Consider the following 25,367-nt stretch of genomic DNA (forward strand, 5'->3'; position numbering starts at 1 on the left):
TGTTACTGTTTGTTTAAAAATGTAGTATTAAATTCTTTTTTCCCGTGGCTGTCGAAAATTCCATTGTTGCTTCAGTTTTATCAACAAATCAGAAATAGATTAATCATTGACAATTTAACTTTCCGTAAATACATGTATGATTTTTTTTTTTTAAACCTGCAAGGTAAATACAATTTGGGTGCTTCGAAATAAAGAGTACGTGGTTCGATGAATGTGATCGTGTGGTGGTTTGAGCGTGATAGATTGTGATAGTTATATATATATATATATATATATTTATTACTGCGTAATGTAGATATGTGTATGGCCTGCGTGTAAAATGTACGAAATAGGGTGTTTATAAAATATTACTTCGTGCGAAAATTAGTAGATAATGAATGAACGTAATGATATGTTAATAATATGATATATAATATGAACGAGATGACGACCCCTATATTTAAATGGATAGGCCTAGTGAATTTTATATAGTGAAAATATGAATATGTTTACGAAAAAAAAAAAAAAATCTCTCGCGTTTTGACTTCCACACCAGTGCATTCATCCAACCGAGTTTGCTACTTGAATGTAAATTATAGTTGGGAATTGTGTGTTACTTTGCATTTATGTACCTCATAATAACAGCCCCAGATCTTAAGCCTTTCAATAGATAGAGTAGTATCATGTGGGAATTACTTCTAAAGGTTGACAGAAATGATAATTAAGAAAACCAACTGCTATATTCTGTGATCATCGAAAAGTACAGGTTTCGGTCATTTATACCTTTAACATTCATTGCCTCTCAGAGATTTTTTTTTTTTTGTCGCTTACTTTATTTAGTTATTGTGCAGTGTTCATATAACTCAGTTCGGACTATCCGATTAAATTAACTGCTACTAAATTAATATGCATGTTAATTAGCGTACCCGGACGTCGACCCCTAGTCCCCTTAAGTATTTTCATGTCTTTTCTTAGTCTAATTAGATGAGGGAAATTAACGACGTCCCAGACGGTGGCATGTCTGCGCTGGGTAGCCATCGGTGATGTTTCGGTAATTGAAATCACCGATCCAAAATTCAGTTTATTTATTTAATTTTTTTTAATTTTGGCGAATTACTAATTAGGGATACCTTAGCTATTACTCTAATTTCATCCCTATTCTGGAATCTTCTAGTTTCCAAGAGGTCGGATGATTTTTTTTTTTTTCTTGAAATTCTAAATTAGCGCCTTCTCTAACCTTCCGGACGATTTCCGGGAACCTGCTGGTTTGGGCCGGATACGGGGATCGGATTTCAATCTTACAACCAAATTCTTGTGGGATTGGGATCTGATGGACACAGAACTTGCATCCTTGGCAGCAGGGCGTTCCTTGAGTCTACGTATTTGAGTAGACCACCCTTTTGGCATGTTAAGAATATTTTGGCTATGGATTTGTTGAGATAGAAATTCGACTTTTGTCTTTGTAGCGTTAGTTATTTCTCACTTAAGTCTTTGGCGCCACTATTCTTCGTCTTCCTTCTTCTCTATCTCTCCCTGTCTTCATTACTTCGAGATTTTTTTTTTAATTTTTCAACCTTGCCCCCCCCCCCCCGGTTTCTGAAACTCATGAAAATGTACAATATTCCATATCACTTATTTCGATCGTATGTACTAACTGAGACATCGAGGGATGCAATTCGTGGAGGTATTGCAGCACATCTCGGGACCATTTTCGCGATATTCAATCCACCACTGGAGAAATTGATGGGAAGGTACACTATGCTTTCGGATTCCTAGAAACATTCGTTATTCATGGATCATACAAATTATATCCATTGACAACTGATTTCTGGTTTTTATTTCTATTGATTGGTCATATAGTGTGTATGTATTAGTAGTCTGGGCCCACTAGTTTCCAATAACATTGATTTTTTTTTATATACATCTATATATGTGCTTACATAGTTTTAAAAGTTACGTGCCTGCTCAATTTGTTACATTTCCACCTCTTATGTCACTAAATAACACCAACTATTTTTTATATATATATATGCGGATCTTTAGTAAATTGAAAATGATTATTGATTATCGGGTTTATACATAGAAAGTACAATGTTGCAACCTTATGAGAGAAAAAAGTGAATTTTGATAGTCAGGGTTTTTGTTTTGTCTTTGAGCCAATAAAATATAAACATTTATAAAATATGAATACTTGTCGAATATGAACGGTTATTAGAATTTAAACGTCGACAAAATACTACGATGGATATTAAAGTGAAATTTATTGTATTGAATAATATGAATATATATATATACGAGTATGTATGTAATGGGCTCGGTATTTACCCTGGTTTTGTTTAGGTTGCCAAAGGTTTTTGACACCCGACCTTTACCAACTATTTGTGACATATAGTGTTACCGCGTATATTGTAGTAAATTACATTTTGTTGAGTGGTTACTGATGTCTGTAACTATTAAAGTTGAATATAATGTTAAATACCGCATGTAAGTAAAACGAGTAGCAGGTCGTAAGATAAGTAAAATAACCCTAATCCTCATCCAAATTTATTCGCAAGATCAAAGTGAAATTAATAACCTACGAAACAGTGTGCCCCACCAACGAATCTTCTATCAGTAGACTCTGAAACAAATCCTTCCCCTACGATCAGAAATTTAACTATTCAGTGACTAGAATCTTTTGACTACAAGATCTATACTATAAAGAAAATTACTGGTCTTAAATTTAATGAAGAGAAATTTAGTTGATAACTTAAGGTGAATACCGGAATATGGAAATATGTTCTCAATATCTGTGACTGGATTCAAAATTTTTTTTTAACCTTGATAAACTTTGAAATTTTATATTGAGTGCGTCGAGTGACGAAATGAGAAATATAAATATATATGTGATATGAAGCGACTATTTGTCTATAGCTAAAACAAAAACAATTAAACACTCTCATGGACACAAACCACAGTGCGAAAAGAGAGTTGGAAAAAGGAGCTATTATCGATGTGAGAACAAAGACTCATAAAATCGTCGAAATGCCTCCTCTTGGGACAGAGACCTAATAAAATGTTACTAAAGTGTTTTTTTTTTAGAATGATTAACCAATTATATATATATATATATTTTTTTTTATTTATTTTTTCTTTCTTTTTCCGCAACGATATATATATATATTCATTACATTGAATCCTAAATGTATTGATCTTTGAATTTTTTTTATTTTTGTCTTTCATTTTTTTTTTTTTTTGTCAAATTCTCTTTTATGTAATTCAACTTTTAATATATATATAGGAAGAGAAATGTGTTATTTGGTCTTGATAAAATTAGCGAATTTCTATGCATGTTAATGAAACATTCTTTCCATGTATTAAATTTTTTCCCTGTTATGTCCAACTAATTTTTCTTTTATTGAAATGTAATAAATGTATATAGTAATGTAGTTAGGTTAGTTTAATTTAACTAAATACAACCCGAAGTATACATTGTCCTGTATGAATGTGTGTGTGAGTGAAATGTAGGTTCATTATTAAGTGCATCCATTATTTTGACATATATGTGTGACTTATTATAATTAATGGTAGTTATCAATTAAACTCATTGAATGTTAATACTAACTTAAGTTGGCTCTATGAAGGAAGTAAAAGGGACTGAAGTAGTCTGAACGAATGATCAGCATGGGAGAACTGTGAGAGTCAAAATTTTCTACGAATATGTAATACTCTGATTTTTTTTTTTTTCTTTGTGGTCGATTCTAACATGCCATCAACTTCGTCGTTTATTTTTCAAATATTGGATATTAGTCTAGAACTTCTGGAAATATTGAATAAACTGTAAACTTAAACTTTCTCGTCTATCTCAGATCTAGATCGGGATAATTTGGTAGTTAGGGTTAAATGGATCTAGATCGGGGATGTATGGGTTAACATGTGTCTACCCTTGATCACCTTAATACCAAATATTAACCCAATAGCTATTGGAATTCGATAATTATTCACTTTTCTTTACCATATTTTTCAAAATATTCAGTAACAGCTTCCTCTTTATCACCTTCTTACTTTACCTCTTTCCTTTTCTATTTTCCTTTTCCTTTCTTCATCTTCTTCTTCTATTTTTTAATAAAACTGAAAAGGGGGTCGTGACTGGGAATCCTAGATGTAATAAACACGGTCATGTATTTAGTTATTTTATTTCATTCTCTTTAGAAGTCCGATAAAAAGTTTTCTCGTTTCAATCGAATCTAGTATGTTCAAAATTAAGAAACGGTGGTTTCTATGGCAACGACGACTCTCCCTTTTACAAGATTATTCTCCCATCTTCAGCTTAGATCCAATTCGAAGAGGATTTAAAACATGGAGGAAATCTGGATAGATAAAAAATGGTTAAAAAGATTTTAAGATATGAAACACAAGTCTTCTGTCAAAAATGAATACACGCAAATGGTCACTAACTAGTCACTGTTCACTGTTGTTCAGTTTTTTTTTTCCTGCCTTCCAAACGGCGGAAATATGTAGTTAAAAGACTGCTCCAAATCACAATTATTTCTCCTTTATCTAAATTGAATGTAGGTCTTTCTCTACCAAACATGAATCTGCACTGCTATGGTTATAGTCTTTAAGATGCGCTCACAACCCAGATAACTGTTGCAAACTATGAGATTTCGATGTGCGAATGTGCTATTCTGGTAAAAATATTATTTATTGTTTGATCTATATGTACTTTTTTCCCACTGACATTTAACTCGATAAACGCCACTACTTTTTGAGGAGCGGTAAAACATGTTTGCAACAGTTATCTGGATTGGCCGCACATCTTAGAGACTATAGCCATAGGATTGCAGATCCATGTTGGATAGAGAAAGCAGAAACAGCAACTGAACGAAAAATTAAAGAATCCTATTACATTCATAAAGAGAAACCTACACTTAATTTAGACAAAGGAGAAATAAACGTGATTTGGATGAAAATTTCACAATCTTTTTACTACTCATTTTCGCCGTCTGGAAGAAGGGAAAAGGAAACAGTGAACAACAGTGAAAAAGTAACTAATAAGTGACCATGTCCATTTTTAACAGAAGATTTGTGCTTTACATTTTAAAACCCTTTTAACCAATTTTTACCTATACACATTCCCCTCCATGTTTTGAATCCTCTTTGAATTGGATTTAGGCTGAAGATGGAAGAATAATCTTCCGAAAGCGCTATTTAGAAGAATATTTTGTTTTTTGTGATAAGTACTAGCCTTTTGCTTACGCTTCTTTTTAAACATTATTACCCCTCACAGTACTCTTTGAGTTTTACGTCCCACGGTTATGCTAAAGGAGACTGTGATTACGAGAAATGAATAAAACGGTAAAATGAAGAAAGTGGGAGGAAACGGGAGAACGCCGAGAAAACCCACGCACACGGTGTTTGTCCACCACAAAGTTCACTTGGCGGGGGCTGGGATCGAACCCGGGACCCCAAGCACCAGAGGTGAACGCTCTACCACTGAGCCACCACGGCCCTTCCTCACCGTACTGAAAATGATAATTAAATGTGATATTGAAAATGTAATTTTGCCAGTAATGAAAGAAATGAGTGTTCAACATGAACGAAACTTGACTCTATAGATATTAGTTACGATAAATTTTAAAATTATTGATCATTTAAAGTTTTAAAAATCGCCTTTCTCATGCTGCGTGTTCTGAGAAGTACAAAAAAAAAATAATAATAATAATAATAATAACAATGAAGATCAAAATGGGAGATAACATGGCGAAAGTGGTGCACGAATTCAATTATTTAGGAACTAAAATAACAAACGCTAATAGATGCAAACAAGATGTAAAATCCAGAAATGCTCAATCGAAAAAGATATTCCATCAACAATAAAAACTTATAATCACAAATATCGTCATGAAATTTAAGAAAAGTTTGAAGAAATCATATGTGTGCAGTGTGACATTGTTTGGATATGAAACATAGAAATGGCTGATGTGAATCGGAGAATGGAAACCTTCATAATATGGTGATAAAAAAAGATGTTGAAAATTAGATGGGTATAATGAAAGGATATTAGAAATAATAGAAGAACAAACAAGTATACTATTTTCAAGAGAAGAGATAGGACGATTGGATACATGAAACATGCAGGAATAGCGCTATTACCAAGTGAGATATGACAGAATGAAAAATACCTAGAATAAGGCTGCTATTGAATTAACTAGACCCAATAATACAAAATGTAGGGAAGAAAATGTACATGGAAATAAAACGTCTGGCTCAGAATAGAAAAAAGTGAAAAGCTATGTCAAACAATAATACAAAATGTAGGGAAGAGAAAGTAAATGGAAATAAAAAGGATGTAGGAAAGAAAAGTACATGGAAATAAAGAGGATGTAGGAAAGGAAAGTACATGGAAATAAAAGGGTGTAGGAAAGGAAAAGTACATGGAAATAAAAGGATGTAGGAAAGGAAAAGTATATGGAAATAAAAAAATGTAGGAAAGGAAAAGTATATGGAAAAAAGGATGTAGGAAAGGAAAAGTACATGGAAATAAAAAGGATGTAGGAAAGGAAAAGTACATGGAAATAAAAAGGATGTAAAAAGGAAAAGTACATGGAAATAAAAAGGATGTAGGAAAGAAAAGTACATGGAAATAAAGAGGATGTAGGAAAGGACAAGTACATGGAAATAGAAAGTTTGGTTCAGGCTAAGGAAGAGTAGAAATCTGTGCCAAGTAATAAAACAAGATATAGAGAAGAGAAAGCACATTAAAATGAAAAGTCTGGAAAGATGGAAAGTTGTGTTAAGCAATATTACAAAATGTAGGGAAGAAAAAATACATGGAAATAAATTATCTGGCTTAGGATAGGGAAAGGTTGAAACCTGTGTCAAACAACAATCAAGATGTAAGCAAGAAAAAAAGTACATGGAAATAAAAAGTCTGGCTCAGGACTGGGAAGAGTGCAAATCTCTGTCAATCAATGATACAAAATATAGGAAAGGAAAAGTATATGGATGTAAAAGGTCTGACTTAGAATGGGGAAGAGTTGAAAGCTATGTCAAACAATAATACAAGATGTAGTGAAGGAAAACTACATGGAAATAAAATATCTGGCTTAGGATAGGGAAAGGTTGAAACCTGTGTCAAACAACAATCAAGATGTAAGCAAGAAAAAAAGTACATGGAAATAAAAAGTCTGGCTCAGGACTGGGAAGAGTGCAAATCTCTGTCAATCAATGATACAAAATATAGGAAAGGAAAAGTATATGGATGTAAAAGGTCTGACTTAGAATGGGGAAGAGTTGAAAGCTATGTCAAACAATAATACAAGATGTAGTGAAGGAAAACTACATGGAAATAAAATATCTGGCTTAGGATAGGGAAAGGTTGAAACCTGTGTCAAACAACAATCAAGATGTAAGCAAGAAAAAAAGTACATGGAAATAAAAAGTCTGGCTCAGGACTGGGAAGAGTGCAAATCTCTGTCAATCAATGATACAAAATATAGGAAAGGAAAAGTATATGGATGTAAAAGGTCTGACTTAGAATGGGGAAGAGTTGAAAGCTATGTCAAACAATAATACAAGATGTAGTGAAGGAAAACTACATGGAAATAAAATATCTGGCTTAGGATAGGGAAAGGTTGAAACCTGTGTCAAACAACAATCAAGATGTAAGCAAGAAAAAAAGTACATGGAAATAAAAAGTCTGGCTCAGGACTGGGAAGAGTGCAAATCTCTGTCAATCAATGATACAAAATATAGGAAAGGAAAAGTATATGGATGTAAAAGGTCTGACTTAGAATGGGGAAGAGTTGAAAGCTATGTCAAACAATAATACAAGATGTAGTGAAGGAAAACTACATGGAAATAAAATATCTGGCTTAGGATAGGGAAAGGTTGAAACCTGTGTCAAACAACAATCAAGATGTAAGCAAGAAAAAAAGTACATGGAAATAAAAAGTCTGGCTCAGGACTGGGAAGAGTGCAAATCTCTGTCAATCAATGATACAAAATATAGGAAAGGAAAAGTATATGGATGTAAAAGGTCTGACTTAGAATGGGGAAGAGTTGAAAGCTATGTCAAACAATAATACAAGATGTAGTGTAGGAAAACTTCATGGAAATAAAATATCTGGCTTAGGATAGGGAAAGGTTGAAACCTGTGTCAAACAACAATCAAGATGTAAGCAAGAAAAAAAGTACATGGAAATAAAAAGTCTGGCTCAGGACTGGGAAGAGTGCAAATCTGTCAATCAATGATACAAAATATAGGAAAGGAAAAGTATATGGATGTAAAAGGTCTGACTTAGAATGGGGAAGAGTTGAAAGCTATGTCAAACAATAATACAAGATGTAGTGAAGGAAAACTACATGGAAATAAAATATCTGGCTTAGGATAGGGAAAGGTTGAAACCTGTGTCAAACAACAATCAAGATGTAAGCAAGAAAAAAAGTACATGGAAATAAAAAGTCTGGCTCAGGACTGGGAAGAGTGCAAATCTCTGTCAATCAATGATACAAAATATAGGAAAGGAAAAGTATATGGATGTAAAAGGTCTGACTTAGAATGGGGAAGAGTTGAAAGCTATGTCAAACAATAATACAAGATGTAGTGAAGGAAAACTACATGGAAATAAAATATCTGGCTTAGGATAGGGAAAGGTTGAAACCTGTGTCAAACAACAATCAAGATGTAAGCAAGAAAAAAAGTACATGGAAATAAAAAGTCTGGCTCAGGACTGGGAAGAGTGCAAATCTCTGTCAATCAATGATACAAAATATAGGAAAGGAAAAGTATATGGATGTAAAAGGTCTGACTTAGAATGGGGAAGAGTTGAAAGCTATGTCAAACAATAATACAAGATGTAGTGAAGGAAAACTACATGGAAATAAAATATCTGGCTTAGGATAGGGAAAGGTTGAAACCTGTGTCAAACAACAATCAAGATGTAAGCAAGAAAAAAAGTACATGGAAATAAAAAGTCTGGCTCAGGACTGGGAAGAGTGCAAATTTCTGTCAATCAATGATACAAAATATAGGAAAGGAAAAGTATATGGATGTAAAAGGTCTGACTTAGAATGGGGAAGAGTTGAAAGCTATGTCAAACAATAATACAAGATGTAGTGTAGGAAAACTTCATGGAAATAAAATATCTGGCTTAGGATAGGGAAAGGTTGAAACCTGTGTCAAACAACAATCAAGATGTAAGCAAGAAAAAAAGTACATGGAAATAAAAAGTCTGGCTCAGGACTGGGAAGAGTGCAAATCTCTGTCAATCAATGATACAAAATATAGGAAAGGAAAAGTATATGGATGTAAAAAGTCTGACTTAGAATGGGGAAGAGTTGAAAGCTATGTCAAACAATAATACAAGATGTAGTGAAGGAAAACTACATGGAAATAAAATATCTGGCTTAGGATAGGGAAAGGTTGAAACCTGTGTCAAACAACAATCAAGATGTAAGCAAGAAAAAAAGTACATGGAAATAACAAGTCTGGCTCAGGACTGGGAAGAGTGCAAATCTGTCAATCAATGATACAAAATATAGGAAAGGAAAAGTATATGGATGTAAAAGGTCTGACTTAGAATGGGGAAGAGTTGAAAGCTATGTCAAACAATAATACAAGATGTAGTGAAGGAAAACTACATGGAAATAAAATATCTGGCTTAGGATAGGGAAAGGTTGAAACCTGTGTCAAACAACAATCAAGATGTAAGCAAGAAAAAAAGTACATGGAAATAAAAAGTCTGGCTCAGGACTGGGAAGAGTGCAAATCTCTGTCAATCAATGATACAAAATATAGGAAAGGAAAAGTATATGGATGTAAAAGGTCTGACTTAGAATGGGGAAGAGTTGAAAGCTATGTCAAACAATAATACAAGATGTAGGGAAGAAAAAGTACACGGAAATAAAAGTCTGTCTCAGGATAGGGAAGAGTGCCGCCAAATTAATCGCAAGATTGTTAACTTGAGAAGAAAGTACTTCAGGAAGACGGAAAGAGGAAGTCCGTTTTTCATAAATTCAGGAGCAGTGAAAGTCCCTAAAAATTTTGAGAAGAAGTTTGAAATAAAATGATAATTATCAGTCTAAGGCCCAAAAATTATCTCTTGTAGACTAAAGGTGGTAAATGATAAACGCAAGTAAATGATAGACAAATTAGGAAAGCGAGAGACGACAGAACATTTACTGAACCTCATTGATACGACATTGTCCACTATAAACATGCTAAGAACTTTTCATATTGCATGTTAGTTCAACACTGCTGGGTCATCCTACCCAAGAAGAAACGTAAAATCCAAGGAAATAATAATTAAAGCATTTATCATTGGCCTGTTACTTACACCTAATTCTCAGTTCCATTTACTGGATATCGAAACTAAGAAATCTTTTAACCATTGTGTTTTCTTGTATATACTGGTATTACTACACAGAACTTTTCCTAACATATGGTTATTCAAAAAGCATGCAGGTTTCTGGATCATTTGTAAAATTTTTGTTTCTCAGTTTCTCGATTGTTTTGTATTGTTGCTCTATCCACAAACATTCCGATTGTCGCCTGAGTCTGACTTTCTCGCATTTCTTCAGTCTGTGTCTAGCCATGGAGCAGTTTACAATAACACAACGTGTGTAATTGTGAGAACTTTTTATCAGAACGAAGAAAGTTATGCAGCACCTGTCAGGCGACTTCGAGCGATTCTAGAGCGAAATGAGGCACCGAATGAATCAACAGTTCGCAGACTTATGAAAAAGTTATGCAACAGTGATCATTAAAAGTTCTGGGCATCGTCGCAGTGGTCGGCGAAATCCAAGTGGAAACGTGTCAGGCAGTCATAGGGAATTTCACGAACAGAGTTACTGCATGCCGACGCAGTAGAGGAGGTCATATGCCCGACGTCATTCACCATATCTGAAATCGGAATGTGTGATGAACATTTTTATGAATTTTGTAAGTGTGTTTTGAAAAAATAAAGTTCATAATTTTATGTATCAAAACCGGCGCACTTTTTGAATAACCCTATATAAATATTTTCTGATTTTACGGCACTTGTATCCTTTTCTCTTTATATTTCTTAATCACAAAAGAACATACTCTACGTTTTTATTAGGAAGCTCCATTAACAACATTAAAATCAGATATTTTTTAAAAAAATGTTAAAGCTAAAATAATAATATACTATTTCGTACCTTGTGTAAAGACTTATATCTGTGGCTCTGGTTCAACTCTATTTCTTTTCCTGTCGAATCTATAGCGTATTTCACGTCATAGATACATGCTTCTGGGGGCACTGAAGAGAATACATATTAGGTTAATTAAAGAGCATAAAAAGGTAACATTTTCAATCGTAAAATTTCTTTCCTTTTGTAGCTAGTTTGTATTTAAATTAATTTAAATTATAGCCGCCTTCGTCGAACATGAAAATCCAACGAAGAAAAAATTTTAAAAACGTACGAGTTTCGCATTGACCTGTAAGTAGAAAATTCTGCCCTGAGGAAGGCCAGAGTAAAGGATGTGACTGAAATATTTATGAAGTCGTTAATTACATAATAATCCTGAAAACAAGTTTCATTACTCTTCACACAAGACTACAGTCATTTCCATAAAACCATAAACAATCAGATCAATCTATTCAACGAAGATAAGAAGAGATTCTTGCGGTGAGTTTTCTTGTTGAAACTCTTAAAAAGATCTCTTTGGTTAAAAGACTTAAAATGGTGCATGACCGTGTTGCTACCATGATTGGCCTTATTCAACTCATGCATCATATTGCCCTCATCATAATGTAAAAATAATGGTTTACCATTATGCAGAACCTTATTAATGTTTTGTTGTAAAGAGAAATTATTGTTATTTTAACACGTGCATCTCAATTTTATTGTTGTTGTTAATTTAAATTTAGAGTCACTTTCAGCGCCGAGACTACACAAGACATGAATTTACAGTTTGATGTGAAGTCTGGACCATTATAATGTGCTCAAATGTAGTGCCGCATTTAATCGGCGCCCCCAATAATTTCATATTTCTCTACCCCTTGATCCCTAACTTAAAAATAAAACTTATATAACTAAATTATGTTTAATTAGTGATTTACAATTTATTGCAGTTAAATACCACTTACTGGATGCTACAACTACAACTACATAACAAAAAATAACAAATGGGAAACATGTTCTGAATTACTTTTAAGATTTCATACGCTATTATTAAACATATCAGAATAGTTAAAAAAAAAAAAAAAAAATTGTTCATGGCTCTTGTTTTTTTAACCTTTTCACTCGAAAAAAAAATTAAAATAGTATTTAATTTTTAAATTTTGCACTCTAGGCATGGGAGTAGTTGGCCTAATGGGAAATGCGGCACTGTTCAAATGGTTTCCCGCCGAGAAGCAAACCCGGGATCCCTGCATCAAAGTCACGCGTCAGTAGCCCACCGGGGACGGCATCTCAATTTTATCTTTGGTGGACTTCCAAACACAATATGCTGCGTATACCGTACTAGCATTAACCTTCATTGTCAAATGCAATCATTTTTTTTTTGTTCTAGCAAGGAGATTTTACACGTGATTTACAAAACAATTCCTAAACAAACAAACAAACAAAAAAAAAAGCGTTTAAAACTGACGCTTAGGTTTAGTAATCTTTGTCACTAATTGTCGCATTATAACAGGAGGATAGAATGTAAGAAAAGGTATGTTACGGTGACGGAACGCTTAAGTAAGATACATTTCTTTATATTGTCTATTTAAGCGGCGATTCAGTGGAACGTTCATGAAGGTGGTGATCATATTGTTTTATTAGTATTTTTTCGTGGTCTAATCTGCTCCAAATTAGATTATGGTTATATTGTTTACGCGTTTGTTCGTTCCTTCTTGCTGAAGTAATTGACACTATTCATCACCTGAGAAATCGTCTAGTACTTTCCGAACGGTACTAGTCCTTTTGCTAGCCATTATATTAAAGCAAACGAACCACCATTAGCCTATCGTCGTGAAGGACTTCTGAAGAATTATGCAGTCCGCACATGTATTCTGACCACTCCTGCAGCTTTCTTCTGCGCGGGACCCAGATTTACAACCGACATGGAACACTTCCTCAGGACACATGCTTACGGTATGTTCGTGTCTACGAGTTTCTCATTCCGGATGAATTTGTGTGACTATTTCTTTATTTGGTATACGTTTGTGCTTTTTCCACTATGATTGTTGAGTCCGCCAAAACTCAAACTTTGGTTGTCGTTACACACTAAAGAACATATTAGTACGCACAAATACCCCTAAAGTTTGAAGCGTTGCTAGAACAGCAACCTGATTTTACTATATTGAATACGAACGGTAATTCTAGATAATAATTCTATTTGCTGTGCCTTCATCATAGATAAGTATAGCTCAGAAATCTCCATTTGTGTATTTAGTATTTACTGTCGAACTAACAGTAAACTTTACCCTCTATTAAGAATTTTATATTTGCTACACCGTGTACTTATCTGCACTGACTTACCAAGCATTTAGAAGCTTTCAGAATATATTTAGAAAACAAGGCATTCTTGTGAGATGCCAATAGCTACATAATAGGACTATTGTTGTTTTCTGCTGGGTGCCTGGACATGTCGATATTTTGGAGAAACAAGCATGCTAACTCAGCAGCCAAGCACTTCGCATTATTTGCGTATCGGACATCCTTATATAATATATTTCTATTTAGTGCATAGCGGCAACCATCTGTATCATGAAACAATATGTCGTCCCGGTAAATATTTGGTACATTATTATACAGTCATCGGCAAAAGTCCTTTCCGTTTGGTAAAATTTAGTTTGGGAAAAACGGTTGTACGGCTGGAACATACAACGGTGGTATAGCTGGAGTGTACAGAAAATTACATTGTTTTTAATTTGCTGAAAACTGAACTCAAATTGTCCTTCCATCTTGCATGTGACCTTGGAAACCTAACAGAAATATCAAGCTCGGTCAGTCGTCATTGTGGCCCATGACGCGGCTAAATTTAGACTAGTTTCGCGATATTGTTTCCTCGTCACTGTTCCAACAATAGATCAAAAACTGGATATCAAGTTTGTGCGCGCTTAGGGAAGAGTCAATCGCCTTTTTCCATTGCTGTATTCCAGAATGGCATACAAAAGGTTCAGTGCTAGCAGAGAATGTCTGAAACATGATGAGCACCCTTGTACAGTACAAGACAAGTCATAACACTTAAAATGATTGATAAAGTTCTGGATATCATTTTGAATGACTGAAATGCAAGTCTCAAGGTAATATCAGAACTCGTAAGAAGTGAATAAGAACATTGTTCTTCAAATAATGACACAAGATTTTTTTAAAAAATGGAAGCTGTGTGCACGTTTCGTGTCTCATTTCTTAAAAATGAAACAGAAACTGAAAATAGGGTTCGTGAGTTTCTGAGTGTTACGATATTCCACATAGTAACCAGACTTTCCTTACGTGATCTCTTTCTTTCACCCAATCTGAAGGTATTATTGAAAGTTGCTGTTTTGACGATGGTCCCACCATACCGAAAGCAGTGATGATAATCCTGAGCACCGTTACAGTCCAGGACTTCCAGAAGTCGTCTATGACTTGCTGAGGGGGAGGGGGTTAGTGGTAGAGCGTTCACCTCTGGTGCATGGGGTCCTTGGTTCGATCTCAGCTCGCGTCAAGTGAGCCTTGTGGTGGACAAACACCGTGTGTGTGGGTTTCCTCGGGGTTCTGTTTCTTCCCACTTTCTTCATTCCACCATTTTATTTATTTTCATCATGAACGTCTTCAGCCTAGTCGGCATAAACGTGAGACATAAATCTTAAAGATTTCATTTCATTTAAAGATGACTTACTGGATCGTGGAAGAAAGCTGTGTAAAGACAAAAAAGGCCCCTATTTTAAATAAATCGAGGTAAGTCAATTCCACTTTTTATACGTTTATCTTTCTTTACATACCTAGTCTCATTTCTTAATTGCCGCACTGTGTATTCTATTAATAACCGACGGTAAGTGGAACTTTTATGGAGAGAAGAGAAGACGGGAATACGATCAGAATTTCTACTAACTATACAATAAATCCAATACTTACCACACTTATATGTACGACAGCAATCAGTGCCTGAAACAACCTCCATCTCGTAGAACTTTGGACAGGTAGGTGGTTCAGGGCACTCTTCGTGGCTACATATTGTTTGCACATACGGACAACAGTCACTCTCGTTGACAAATGCCACAATGCCCGGCGGAAGATCAGATTGTAACGGCAGGTTCACCTGAGCACACTCTTCTCTTGGGATACATTCTGCAAAACAGATACGAGTTTATTGGAATTACTAAACATCCCAAAACGTAAATTGTATACAATAATTTAACGTTTATCAGATTTAGTATGAAACAATATTGTCACCCAGTAAAATTAATGAAATTCTCATAAACTATATTTTAGTATCAGCACACTTATAAGTTTTCCTGTATTTTATCATAATGGAATACAATTTACTTCTAATTTCATTTCATTTTATTTCGTCTTTATAATCATACATATTGCACGAATTCGTGCGTATGAATAAGACTCGTCAAGGCATAAAGATACATAAACATATATAGCTGTGACATATATATACTGATTACAGGGGTTGTAGCCAGCAGGTTTATGTAGGAAGGGCCTGTCGTTTTTGAAGGAGGGCCGGCAAAAAATGTACAAAACAAAAAGGATGTTGCAGCTAGTGTTTCTGAGGCCTAAAAAACCGGAAAATTTTGGTTTTCTTCCGGAAAAATAACACTGTCTTTTTAGTTTATTATTATTATTATTATTATTATTATTATTATTATTATTATTATTATTATTATTATTATTATTATTATTATTATTATTATTATTATTATCCATAAGTTATATTCCAGGTAGTTTTTATTATTATTATTATGTTTAACCAAGAACTACTTCCCGGACCAAACACTATACCTTTCTGAATAACTATCAATTTAAGCCCTTGTTCACAGAATCTATCTATAAAGGTAACAAAAGAAAGTTCTTTCGCTTTTCCACCTACCACCTCCGAACATTGATATGTCACCTAAGACGTATTTGGAAGATCAAAGATAATCCCCATCAGCATCGATTACCTTCTGCCAATGTTCTGGGAAGCCATGGATTCCATCGCGGTAGATCTTGGTGGGCCGTGAAGCGAAGAAGGTATCAAGTGCATTTTGCATCTCTACAAGGGATTTGAACTGGCGTCCTCTAGGGTGATTGTTCAAAGAATGGAACAGGTGATAATGGAAAATAGAGGGCAAATGGAACACAGGATTCCACAAAAAGCGACAGAACTTTCTTGGTTACCTTCATACATAAGAGTAGTAATTGCGATACCTGAGGACACTTTTTGGCACCTGGGTCACTGACTCAGGACCCATGGTTTCTGGCCCGGAGTCAATGACCTAGGGGTACATAGGATCACCCCCTCTAAATTTTGGTAGGGGTACCATGGCCCACCCCCTAAATTTTGGCAGGGGTACATAGGACTACCCCCTTAAATTTTGGAAATTGCCAAATCTAAAAATTTGGTATGGTAGCCTAGGACCATAGTATGTACCTCTATCAGTATTGGCTGTCTATGTCGTTCCCTTTCATGGGTAAAAAATTGAAAAAATTCAAATTTCGGGGTTTTTTGACCTAATTTATCCCCTTTGATGAGGTATTATTACCCTATATGGTTATATGGGCGTATACAGGGATCCATTACCTTTCATAAAACATGGGTATATTAATGCACCCCTTGAAAATTTTGGGAGGGGTACCTTGGCCCACCCCTTAAATTTTGGAAATTGCCCAATTTAAACATTTGGTATAATAGTATAGAACCCTAGTATGTATCACTATAAATTTGGGTGGTCCACCTTGTTCCCTTTTAGGGGTACAAAATTGCCAAATTTTAGTACAAGCACGTGTTTGGTCTTTTGACCTAATTTATCGCCTTTGATGAGGTGTTATTATCCTATATGGTTATATGGGCGTATACAGGGGCTCATTACCTTTCATAAAACATGGGTATATTAATGCACCCCTTGAAAAATTTGGAAGGGGTACCTTGCCCCACCCCTTAAATTTTGGAAATTGCCCAATTTAAACATTTGGTATGATAGTATAGGACCCTAATATATATTACTATAACCTCGTTCCCTTTTAGGGGGTACAAAATTGCCAAAATATAAACGTAAGCAATACGTTGTACCACGTGTTTCGTTTTTTACGTAATTTATTCCATTGGATGAGGTTCTATTACCTTATATGGTTATATGGTCACGTATGGGGATTCATTTCCTATCATAAACATAGGTACATTTGTGCACCCGTTTAAATTTTTGGGAGGGGTACTTTGACCAACCCCTTTAATTTTGGAAATTGCCCCTTTTATATGTTTGGTATTATAGTATAGGACCCTAATATAAATTACTATAAATTTTGGTGGTTCACCTCGTTTCCTTTTATGGGTACGAAATTGCCAAATTTTAGTACAACCACGTGTTTATCCCCTTGGATGAGGTCCTATTACCTTATATGGTTATATGATCATGTATAGGTATCCATTCTCTATCATAAAACATGGGTACATTGATGCACCCCTTTAAAGTTTTGGAAGGGGTACCATGGCCAACCCCCTTAAATTTCGGAATTTTTTCAATTTAAGCATTCGGTATCATAGTAATGCCTCAACATGTATCATGATAAATTTGGGTGGTCCACCTTGTTCCCTTTCATGGGTAAAAATTGCTAAAATATAAAAAATTGAAAAAATTCAAATTTCGTGGTTTTTGGTCCAATTTCTCCCCTTTGATGAGGTTCTATTACCTTATATGGTTATATGGTCATGTATATGGGTTCATTTCCTATCACAAGACATGGATACATTGATGCACCCTTTAAAATTTTGGGAGGGGCACCTTGGCTCATCCACTCTGTTTTAGAAATTGTTTAATATAAGCATTTGGTATCATAGTACAATATGTATCACTATAAATTTGGATGGTCCACCTCGTTCCCTTTCATGGGTAAAGAACTACCAAAAATCAAATTTTGGAGGTTATTGACCCCTATTTAGCACGTTATATGGGTATGTACAGAGGTTTATTACCTTTATATGTTTATGTTCCCTTTTAAATTTGGGAATTATCAAATAACAAAATTCGGTAAACGTTTTCTAGGACCCATTGTAGATGTTGATGTTCCACTTATGGCCAAATATTCAAAATTTAAAGGTTATTGACCGGCTTTATTATTGAATAAGTACAGGATTTATTACTTTTTCATAAGCCAGAGGTGTATTTGTGTACCAATCTTAAATTTTGGGAGGGGTACATTTCTTATTGTCATATCAATAATTGGTAATTGTTCTTAAAATTGGATAGTATCTCATTCATTGGGTAAATCATTGTGAAATATGAGTATGATCACGTGATCAATTGTTGACCTATGATGGAATTAGGAGTCCAGGACATTGGTACATTGAAACTTTGTAGGATAATTTGAAAATTGTCAAATGAAATTGCGTCATTGGTTTTGATTATTCCCGCCAAATATAAACGTAAGCAATACGATGTACCACGTGATTGACCTTGATGAGGTAGTGTACAGGGATTCATTTCCTTTGTTGTGGTACTTCTTAAGTTTGAGTACACACTTGCAGAAAACAGTTGGTTCTACTCAGGTAAACAATTGACGGACATTATTGACCTTATTGAACATATAATGATATGATTAATTCTAAGACTTAGGTATATCGAGAGAAGTATTCTTTAAATTTGGGAATTGTGATAAGCAAAATTTTAGTATGAGGCGTGAAAATTTGAAACAATACTTTGAACTTTAGTCATAGCTCATAGTCTAAGATTATTTGTGGTGATTGATTTGACCTTGAGCTTTAGAAATCTGATAGCTAACCTTATTGAATCTTATGACTCATAGTCTTAAGGGAATACATGCTACAACACTGAAATTTAGTCACAAGGTCATGTAATCTGACACTGGCAAAGTTATTGTTGATGCAATTTGATTGGTTGATCACTATCTTTCGTGCAATCTGATTGGCTGCTCACTATCTTTCGTGCAATCTGATTGGTTGATGAGTTTCAAATCTTTGATGCATTCAGTTTTGTTTTAACATTTAAAAAGTTTTGAAAATTTTTTTGTTTGAAACTTTGGTTTGACATTTTTCGTTTGATATTTTTAGTTTAAAAATTTTTGTTTCGAAATTTTTGTGTGAAAAATTTTTTTGAAATTTTTGTTTCAAAATCTTTTTGTTTGAAAATTTTTGTAAATTTTTTTGTTTCAAAATTTTGAAATGTTTTCGTTTGAAATTTTTTGTTTAAAATTTTTTTCGTTTTAAAACTGAAAATTTTTTGTTTGAAATATTAGTTTAAAAATGTTTGAATTTTTTTTGTTTAAAATTTTTGTTTGAACATGTTTGTTTCGAAATTTTTGTTTGAAAAATTTTGGTTTCAAATTTTTAAGTTTGTGCACACCAACACCAACATCTACAATGGGTCCTAGAAAACGTTTACCGAATTTTTTTATTTGATAATTCCCAAATTTAAAAGGGAACATAAATATATAAAGGTAATAAACCTCTGTACATACCCATATAACGTGCTAAATAGGGGTCAATAACCTCCAAAATTTGATTTTTGGTAGTTCTTTACCCATGAAAGGGAACGAGGTGGACCATCCAAATTTATAGTGATACATATTGTACTATGATACCAAATGCTTATATTAAACAATTTCTAAAACAGAGTGGATGAGCCAAGGTACCCCTCCCAAAATTTTAAAGGGTGCATCAATGTATCCATGTCTTATGATAGGAAATTAACCCATATACATGACCATATAACCATATAAGGTAATAGAACCTCATCAAAGGGGAGAAATTGGGCCAAAAACCACGAAATTTGAATTTTTTCAATTTTTTATATTTTAGCAATTTTTACCCATGAAAGGGAACAAGGTGGACCACCCAAATTTATCATGATACATCTTGAGGCATGTACTATGATACCGAATGCTTAAATTGAAAAATTTCCAAAATTTAAGGGGGTTGGCCATGGTACCCCTTCCAAAACTTTAAAGGGGTGCATCAATGTACCCATGTTTTATGATAGAGAATGGATACCTATACATGATCATATAACCATATAAGGTAATAGGACCTCATCCAAGGGGATAAACACGTGGTTGTACTAAAATTTGGCAATTTCGTACCCATAAAAGGAAACTAGGTGAACCACCAAAATTTATAGTAATTTATATTAGGGTCCTATACTATAATACCAAACATATAAAAGGGGCAATTTCCAAAATTAAAGGGGTTGGTTAAAGTACCCCTCCCAAAAATTTAAACGGGTGCACAAATGTACCTATGTCTTATGATAGGAAATGAATCCCCATACGTGACCATATAACCATATAAGGTAATAGAACCTCATCCAATGGAATAAATTACGTAAAAAACGAAACACGTGGTACAACGTATTGCTTACGTTTATATTTTGGCAATTTTGTACCCCCTAAAAGGGAACGAGGTTATAGTAATATATATTAGGGTCCTATACTATTATACCAAATGTTTAAATTGGACAATTTCCAAAATTAAAGGGGTGGGCCAAGGTACCCCTTCCAAATTTTTCAAGGGGTGCATTAATATACCCATGTTTTATGAAAGGTAATGAACCCCTGTATACGCCCATATAACCATATAGGATAATAACACCTCATCAAAGGCGATAAATTAGGTCAAAAGACCAAACACGTGCTTGTACTAAAATTTAGCAATTTTGTACCCCTAAAAGGGAACAAGGTGGACCACCCAAATTTATAGTAATTTATATTAGGGTCCTATACTATTATACCAAATGTTTAAATTGGGCAATTTCCAAAATTTAAGGGGTGGGCCAAGGTACCCCTCCCAAAATTTTCAAGGGGTGCATTAATATACCCATGTTTTATGAAAGATAATGGATCCCTGTATACGCCCATATAACCATATAGGGTAATAATACCTCATCAAAGGGGATAAATTAGGTCAAAAAACCCCGAAATTTGAATTTTTTCAATTTTTTACCCATGAAAGAGAACGACATAGACAGCCAATACTGATAGAGGTACATACTATGGTCCTAGGCTACCATACCAAATTTTTAGATTTGGCAATTTCCAAAATTTAAGGGGGTAGTCCTATGTACCCCTACCAAAATTTAGGGGGTGGGCCATGGTACCCCTGCCAAAATTTAGAGGGGGTGATCCTATGTACCCCTAGGTCATTGACTCCGGGCCAGGGACCATGGGTCCAGAGGCAGGGACCCAGGGGCCAAAAAGTGTCCTCAGGTATCGCAATTACTACTATAAGACTGCGATATGATTTTCCTTGAAATTGCACTTAATTTCTTTAAAATTACCTAAAAAAATGTATTTATTATTCGTGACTAAAAAAACAATTATTTTATTAACAGGTATATCTTACTTTCTGTTTTACACCAAGTAGCATTAAAAAGAGCGAATGAAATCATAACTGAAAAATTGAATAAAAACGTTGTTTTTCACCAAGTTTTCCATGTGATAAAAATGTTTTTTTGAACACTAGTTACAGCATATAAAAATATAATGTAATTAGTTTAGTACCTTGTTTTATGGTAATATAAATGTAACCAAAAAAGTTCTGTCATTTTGTCGTTTTTTGTGGAGGTCTGTGTTCAATTGGCCCTCACACTGTGAGTTGAATGAGAATGGAGATAAGGCGAAGGTCAGTTGTTGGTGTGGGTATATCCAACATACTACCTGGTTGCGGCAGTTCAGTTACCCTGTCAACTTACGTAAGGACAAAGTGAACATGGAACCTCAACAGAGCGTCATAAGTGCGTGCATGCTCTACTAGTTTAAACTGGGGTCAAACGCCGCTGTAGCGGGGCAAAAGATATGCTTAGCCTTTGGTGAGAGTGTCATGACTTCGCGGACAGTGCAGCGGTGGTTTAACAACTTCAAGGACGGTGACCAAACACTCGAAGAGGCACAACGTGCCGGACGATCAACACATGTCCAAAATGAAGATCTTCAGGCAGCAATTGAGACGAACAGCTGCCACCTATGAGAGGAACTGGGACTACAATTCAGTTTGAATGGAAAAAAAACATTCGGCAACTATTCCATCAACTTGGGAAGTACTACAAGTTGGGTCCCGCATGATTTGACTCCGGGCCAGAAGGCAACGCGAGCAGACACGTGTGTTTCTTTGCTGTTTCATCTGAAAAAGGAGCCATTTCTAGACAGTGTTGAATGTTATGAGATATGGATCCTGTACGAAGTTCCACGGCGCCGTCATCATTGGTGAGTGAGTGGGATAGTCGTGCAAAGTCGTGCGATAGTCGTCATATATGTGATGGGATAGTGGTGCAAAGAATGTCCATTACACTCAAAAGGAATGGCCACGACGAACAGCTTTGTTGCTAGGCGAAAAAAATTCAAATGTACCCCTCGTGAACCCACAAAGCATTGTGTTACCAGCATTGCACATCAAACTTGGACTCATGAAGGTATTTGTGAAGGCCATGAACAGGAATGAACGTGCATTGGCATACTTGTGCCAAACGTTTCCGCGTCTCAGTACAGAAAAGATTAAGCAGGGAGTCTTTATCGGTCCGCAAATACGCAAGCTATTGCAAGACGAGGTGTTTGAATCTATTCTCAATGCTGATGAGCTCCATGCGTGGCATTGTTTCTGCAATATTTGTACGAGATTTTTGGAAAAGCACCGAGCCGAAGATTACAAAGAATTAGTAGAAGAATTGCTATCTGCTTACGAGAAACTTGGGTGCAGTATGTCATTCAAAATGCACTTCCTCCTTTCCCACCTTGATGTCTTTCCACTGAATTGTGGAACTTCCAGTGAAGAGCAGGGAGAGCGATTTCACCAGGACATTTCTGCGATGGAACAACATTACAAAGGAAAGGGGTTAGTTTCAATGTTAGCGGATTTCTGCTGGATGATTCCAAGAGATGTTCCAGATGTTCCTCACAACAAACAAGCAAAGAGACGGCGTGTTTAAAACAGACACTTTATGTAACTTTTACCAATACAGTTCTTGTCCTAGCGCTGTATGCATAACGTTACGAGTGCTATTATACCGATGGTGTGCCAGGAGGACGTTATATTTTTGATATTCATATTCAGTGTCCAAACATTTATAAGAGACAGCTATTTTTATTTCCGTAATTATGTAAATGTTTATTACCTTTACCTTTACAATTTCCTTATAATAGCGTTATATGCAAAAGGTAAATTAAGCAATCACCACTAAATTTGAGCTAGGAGCACATTATCATTGCCATTTTATTGTTCAGCATCCAAGAAATTATAAAGAATAGCTATTTTTATTTCCGTAATCATTTCAATGTTTTGTGATTTTACCTTTACAATTTCATTATCACAGCGTTATATGTAACATGTAAATTGTGTAATTACAAGTAAATCTTAGCCAGGAGCACATCTTTATTGTCAGTTTAGTATTCAGCGCTTAAAAGTCAATAAAGGATGACCATTTACATTTCTGTAAAAAAATTCACTGTTGCACAATGTAATTCGTTTCCAAGATATTCGCAGTACTATCTAATTTCGTCACACCACCTTGTATTAGGATGTGGTGTAGGTCTCTACTTGACATTTGTACTATCCAATAAAAATTTTGTTTTTGTCTACCTTGTATGGTTTGTTTCCTAAGAGAGTTATATCTATATCTATCTATCTATCTATTTATATACTACATAGAACCGATTGTTAAAACATTAGAATAACACCACTGAGTGTAAATATATATATATATATATATATATTTTTTTTTTTTTTTTTTTTTTGAAAATTGAATAAATGTAATTTGGCAACTATGAAAGGAAACGATGACTACTTACCACAGACATATTCTGGGCATATTCCATCAATATCAATTAATTTCATTACTTGATTAGCAGAGCAAGACGGCTTGATAGGTTCAGGCGGACAATTTGGTGTTGGTGGAACTTCGGGTACTATTTTGAAAAACATACATAAAGAAAAAAAAACAATCAGATTGTTTGTATAGCCAATAAATAGTTCACCTCCATATACCAATGTAAATACAAAGGAAATAAATATGATTACACATAATAATGATACTGGTTCTAGTTACCAAGTAATTAACACTATAAGAGATAAACAACATTTTAATATAGAACAGGAAGCCAGAGTGAAACGTCTCCAACTGCGGCCAAAGCTGACATTTATATCTTACAAATAAATCATTCTTCCAGAAAAATTCCTTGCAATTAATTAAAATTGAAGTCTATTATGTTTAAGAAAACAAACTTAAGGCTGTGTTCAATACTCGGAATGCGATGGGATTTCCCTATATAATAACATGCCATATTTATTTCCAAAATATTATGAAAACTATTTATTTTATACATTTCGAAATTCGTCCAAATTTTTCCTAGTACATATTAATATTGCATATTCAGTATTACTTTTTCTTGCTAGGATAATATTAGAGCACGCTAATTAAAAAATTATTTTTCTTCCATTTAAAAACTATTTAAATTATGGTCTTCATTTTGCAACAGCGCAGAACAACAGATAGGAGGTTTCTTTCATCCTCTGCCCCGCGCTAGGTCACGTGCGTGAACCTTTGGTTGTTTCCGGAGACAAGGAAACCGATGAAATGCAGATTGACAGCAGATAAGAGCGAAATATGTTTTCTCTCTTCCTCATAGATCGTAAAGATTTCATTGATTCTACGTAAACATCTTTGTGAATAGTTACCTGTAGAGACATACTGAAGCTAACGACATACGAAAGTTTCTGAAAATCTGTTTATGTTGCTTTCAAGTGAGGGAACTGTTCATCTTATGAAAGTAGTTTCGAACTGTATAGTGTAGAGTAAACTCGCTTATTTGTCGCATTAACTGACAAAACTTTACGTAGAGATTAAAGAGGATTTACCATGTTGTGATGGATAGCGAATTCCAAAATAGTAATAATAAGACATTCCTCATTTTGAGATTCAAAAATAAATAAATAAATAAAAGTATATAGTAAACGGATCATCTCCAAGTATCAAAAGACAATATAGGAGAGTGAAATCGTTTTAAAATAGAAGTGACAACATGTTTTGTTTGTAACACGGATGGTTTTAGAAAAATGAAAACGAAAATCATTTTACAAACAATCCTAGTTTCAACTTTCAGTTCCACGAAAGGTAGAAATGAAAGTGCAATGAAACTACTATAAAAACCTTAGACAATTTAGTTAAATCGTTCAAAGATCTATCAACCACACGCCTCCTAGTGACTACTCGCGCTTACTCGAGAAGGGATCAGTGGCTTCGGAAAAGTGCTGTGCAGAT

The 25,367-nt window shown here is 34.6% G+C and overlaps 1 protein-coding gene across 1 annotated transcript in view; it reads right to left on the bottom strand.

The window, feature by feature from the left end:
- The window catches only part of Hml (hemolectin), a 403,631-nt gene that overhangs the window by 66,624 nt on the left and 311,640 nt on the right, over positions 1–25,367 (bottom strand). Inside the window, exons 74-76 of the mRNA XM_081740590.1 lie at positions 23,899–24,015; positions 15,034–15,246; positions 11,143–11,243 (exon numbers count right to left, since the gene is read on the bottom strand). Coding sequence (XP_081596716.1) covers positions 11,143–11,243; positions 15,034–15,246; positions 23,899–24,015 — 431 coding nt within the window. The remainder of the gene's footprint in view (positions 1–11,142; positions 11,244–15,033; positions 15,247–23,898; positions 24,016–25,367) is intronic.

This window comes from Thermobia domestica, chromosome 15 (assembly GCF_964235325.1).
Source record: "Thermobia domestica chromosome 15, izTheDome1.hap1.1, whole genome shotgun sequence".
NCBI lineage: Eukaryota > Metazoa > Arthropoda > Insecta > Zygentoma > Lepismatidae > Thermobia > Thermobia domestica.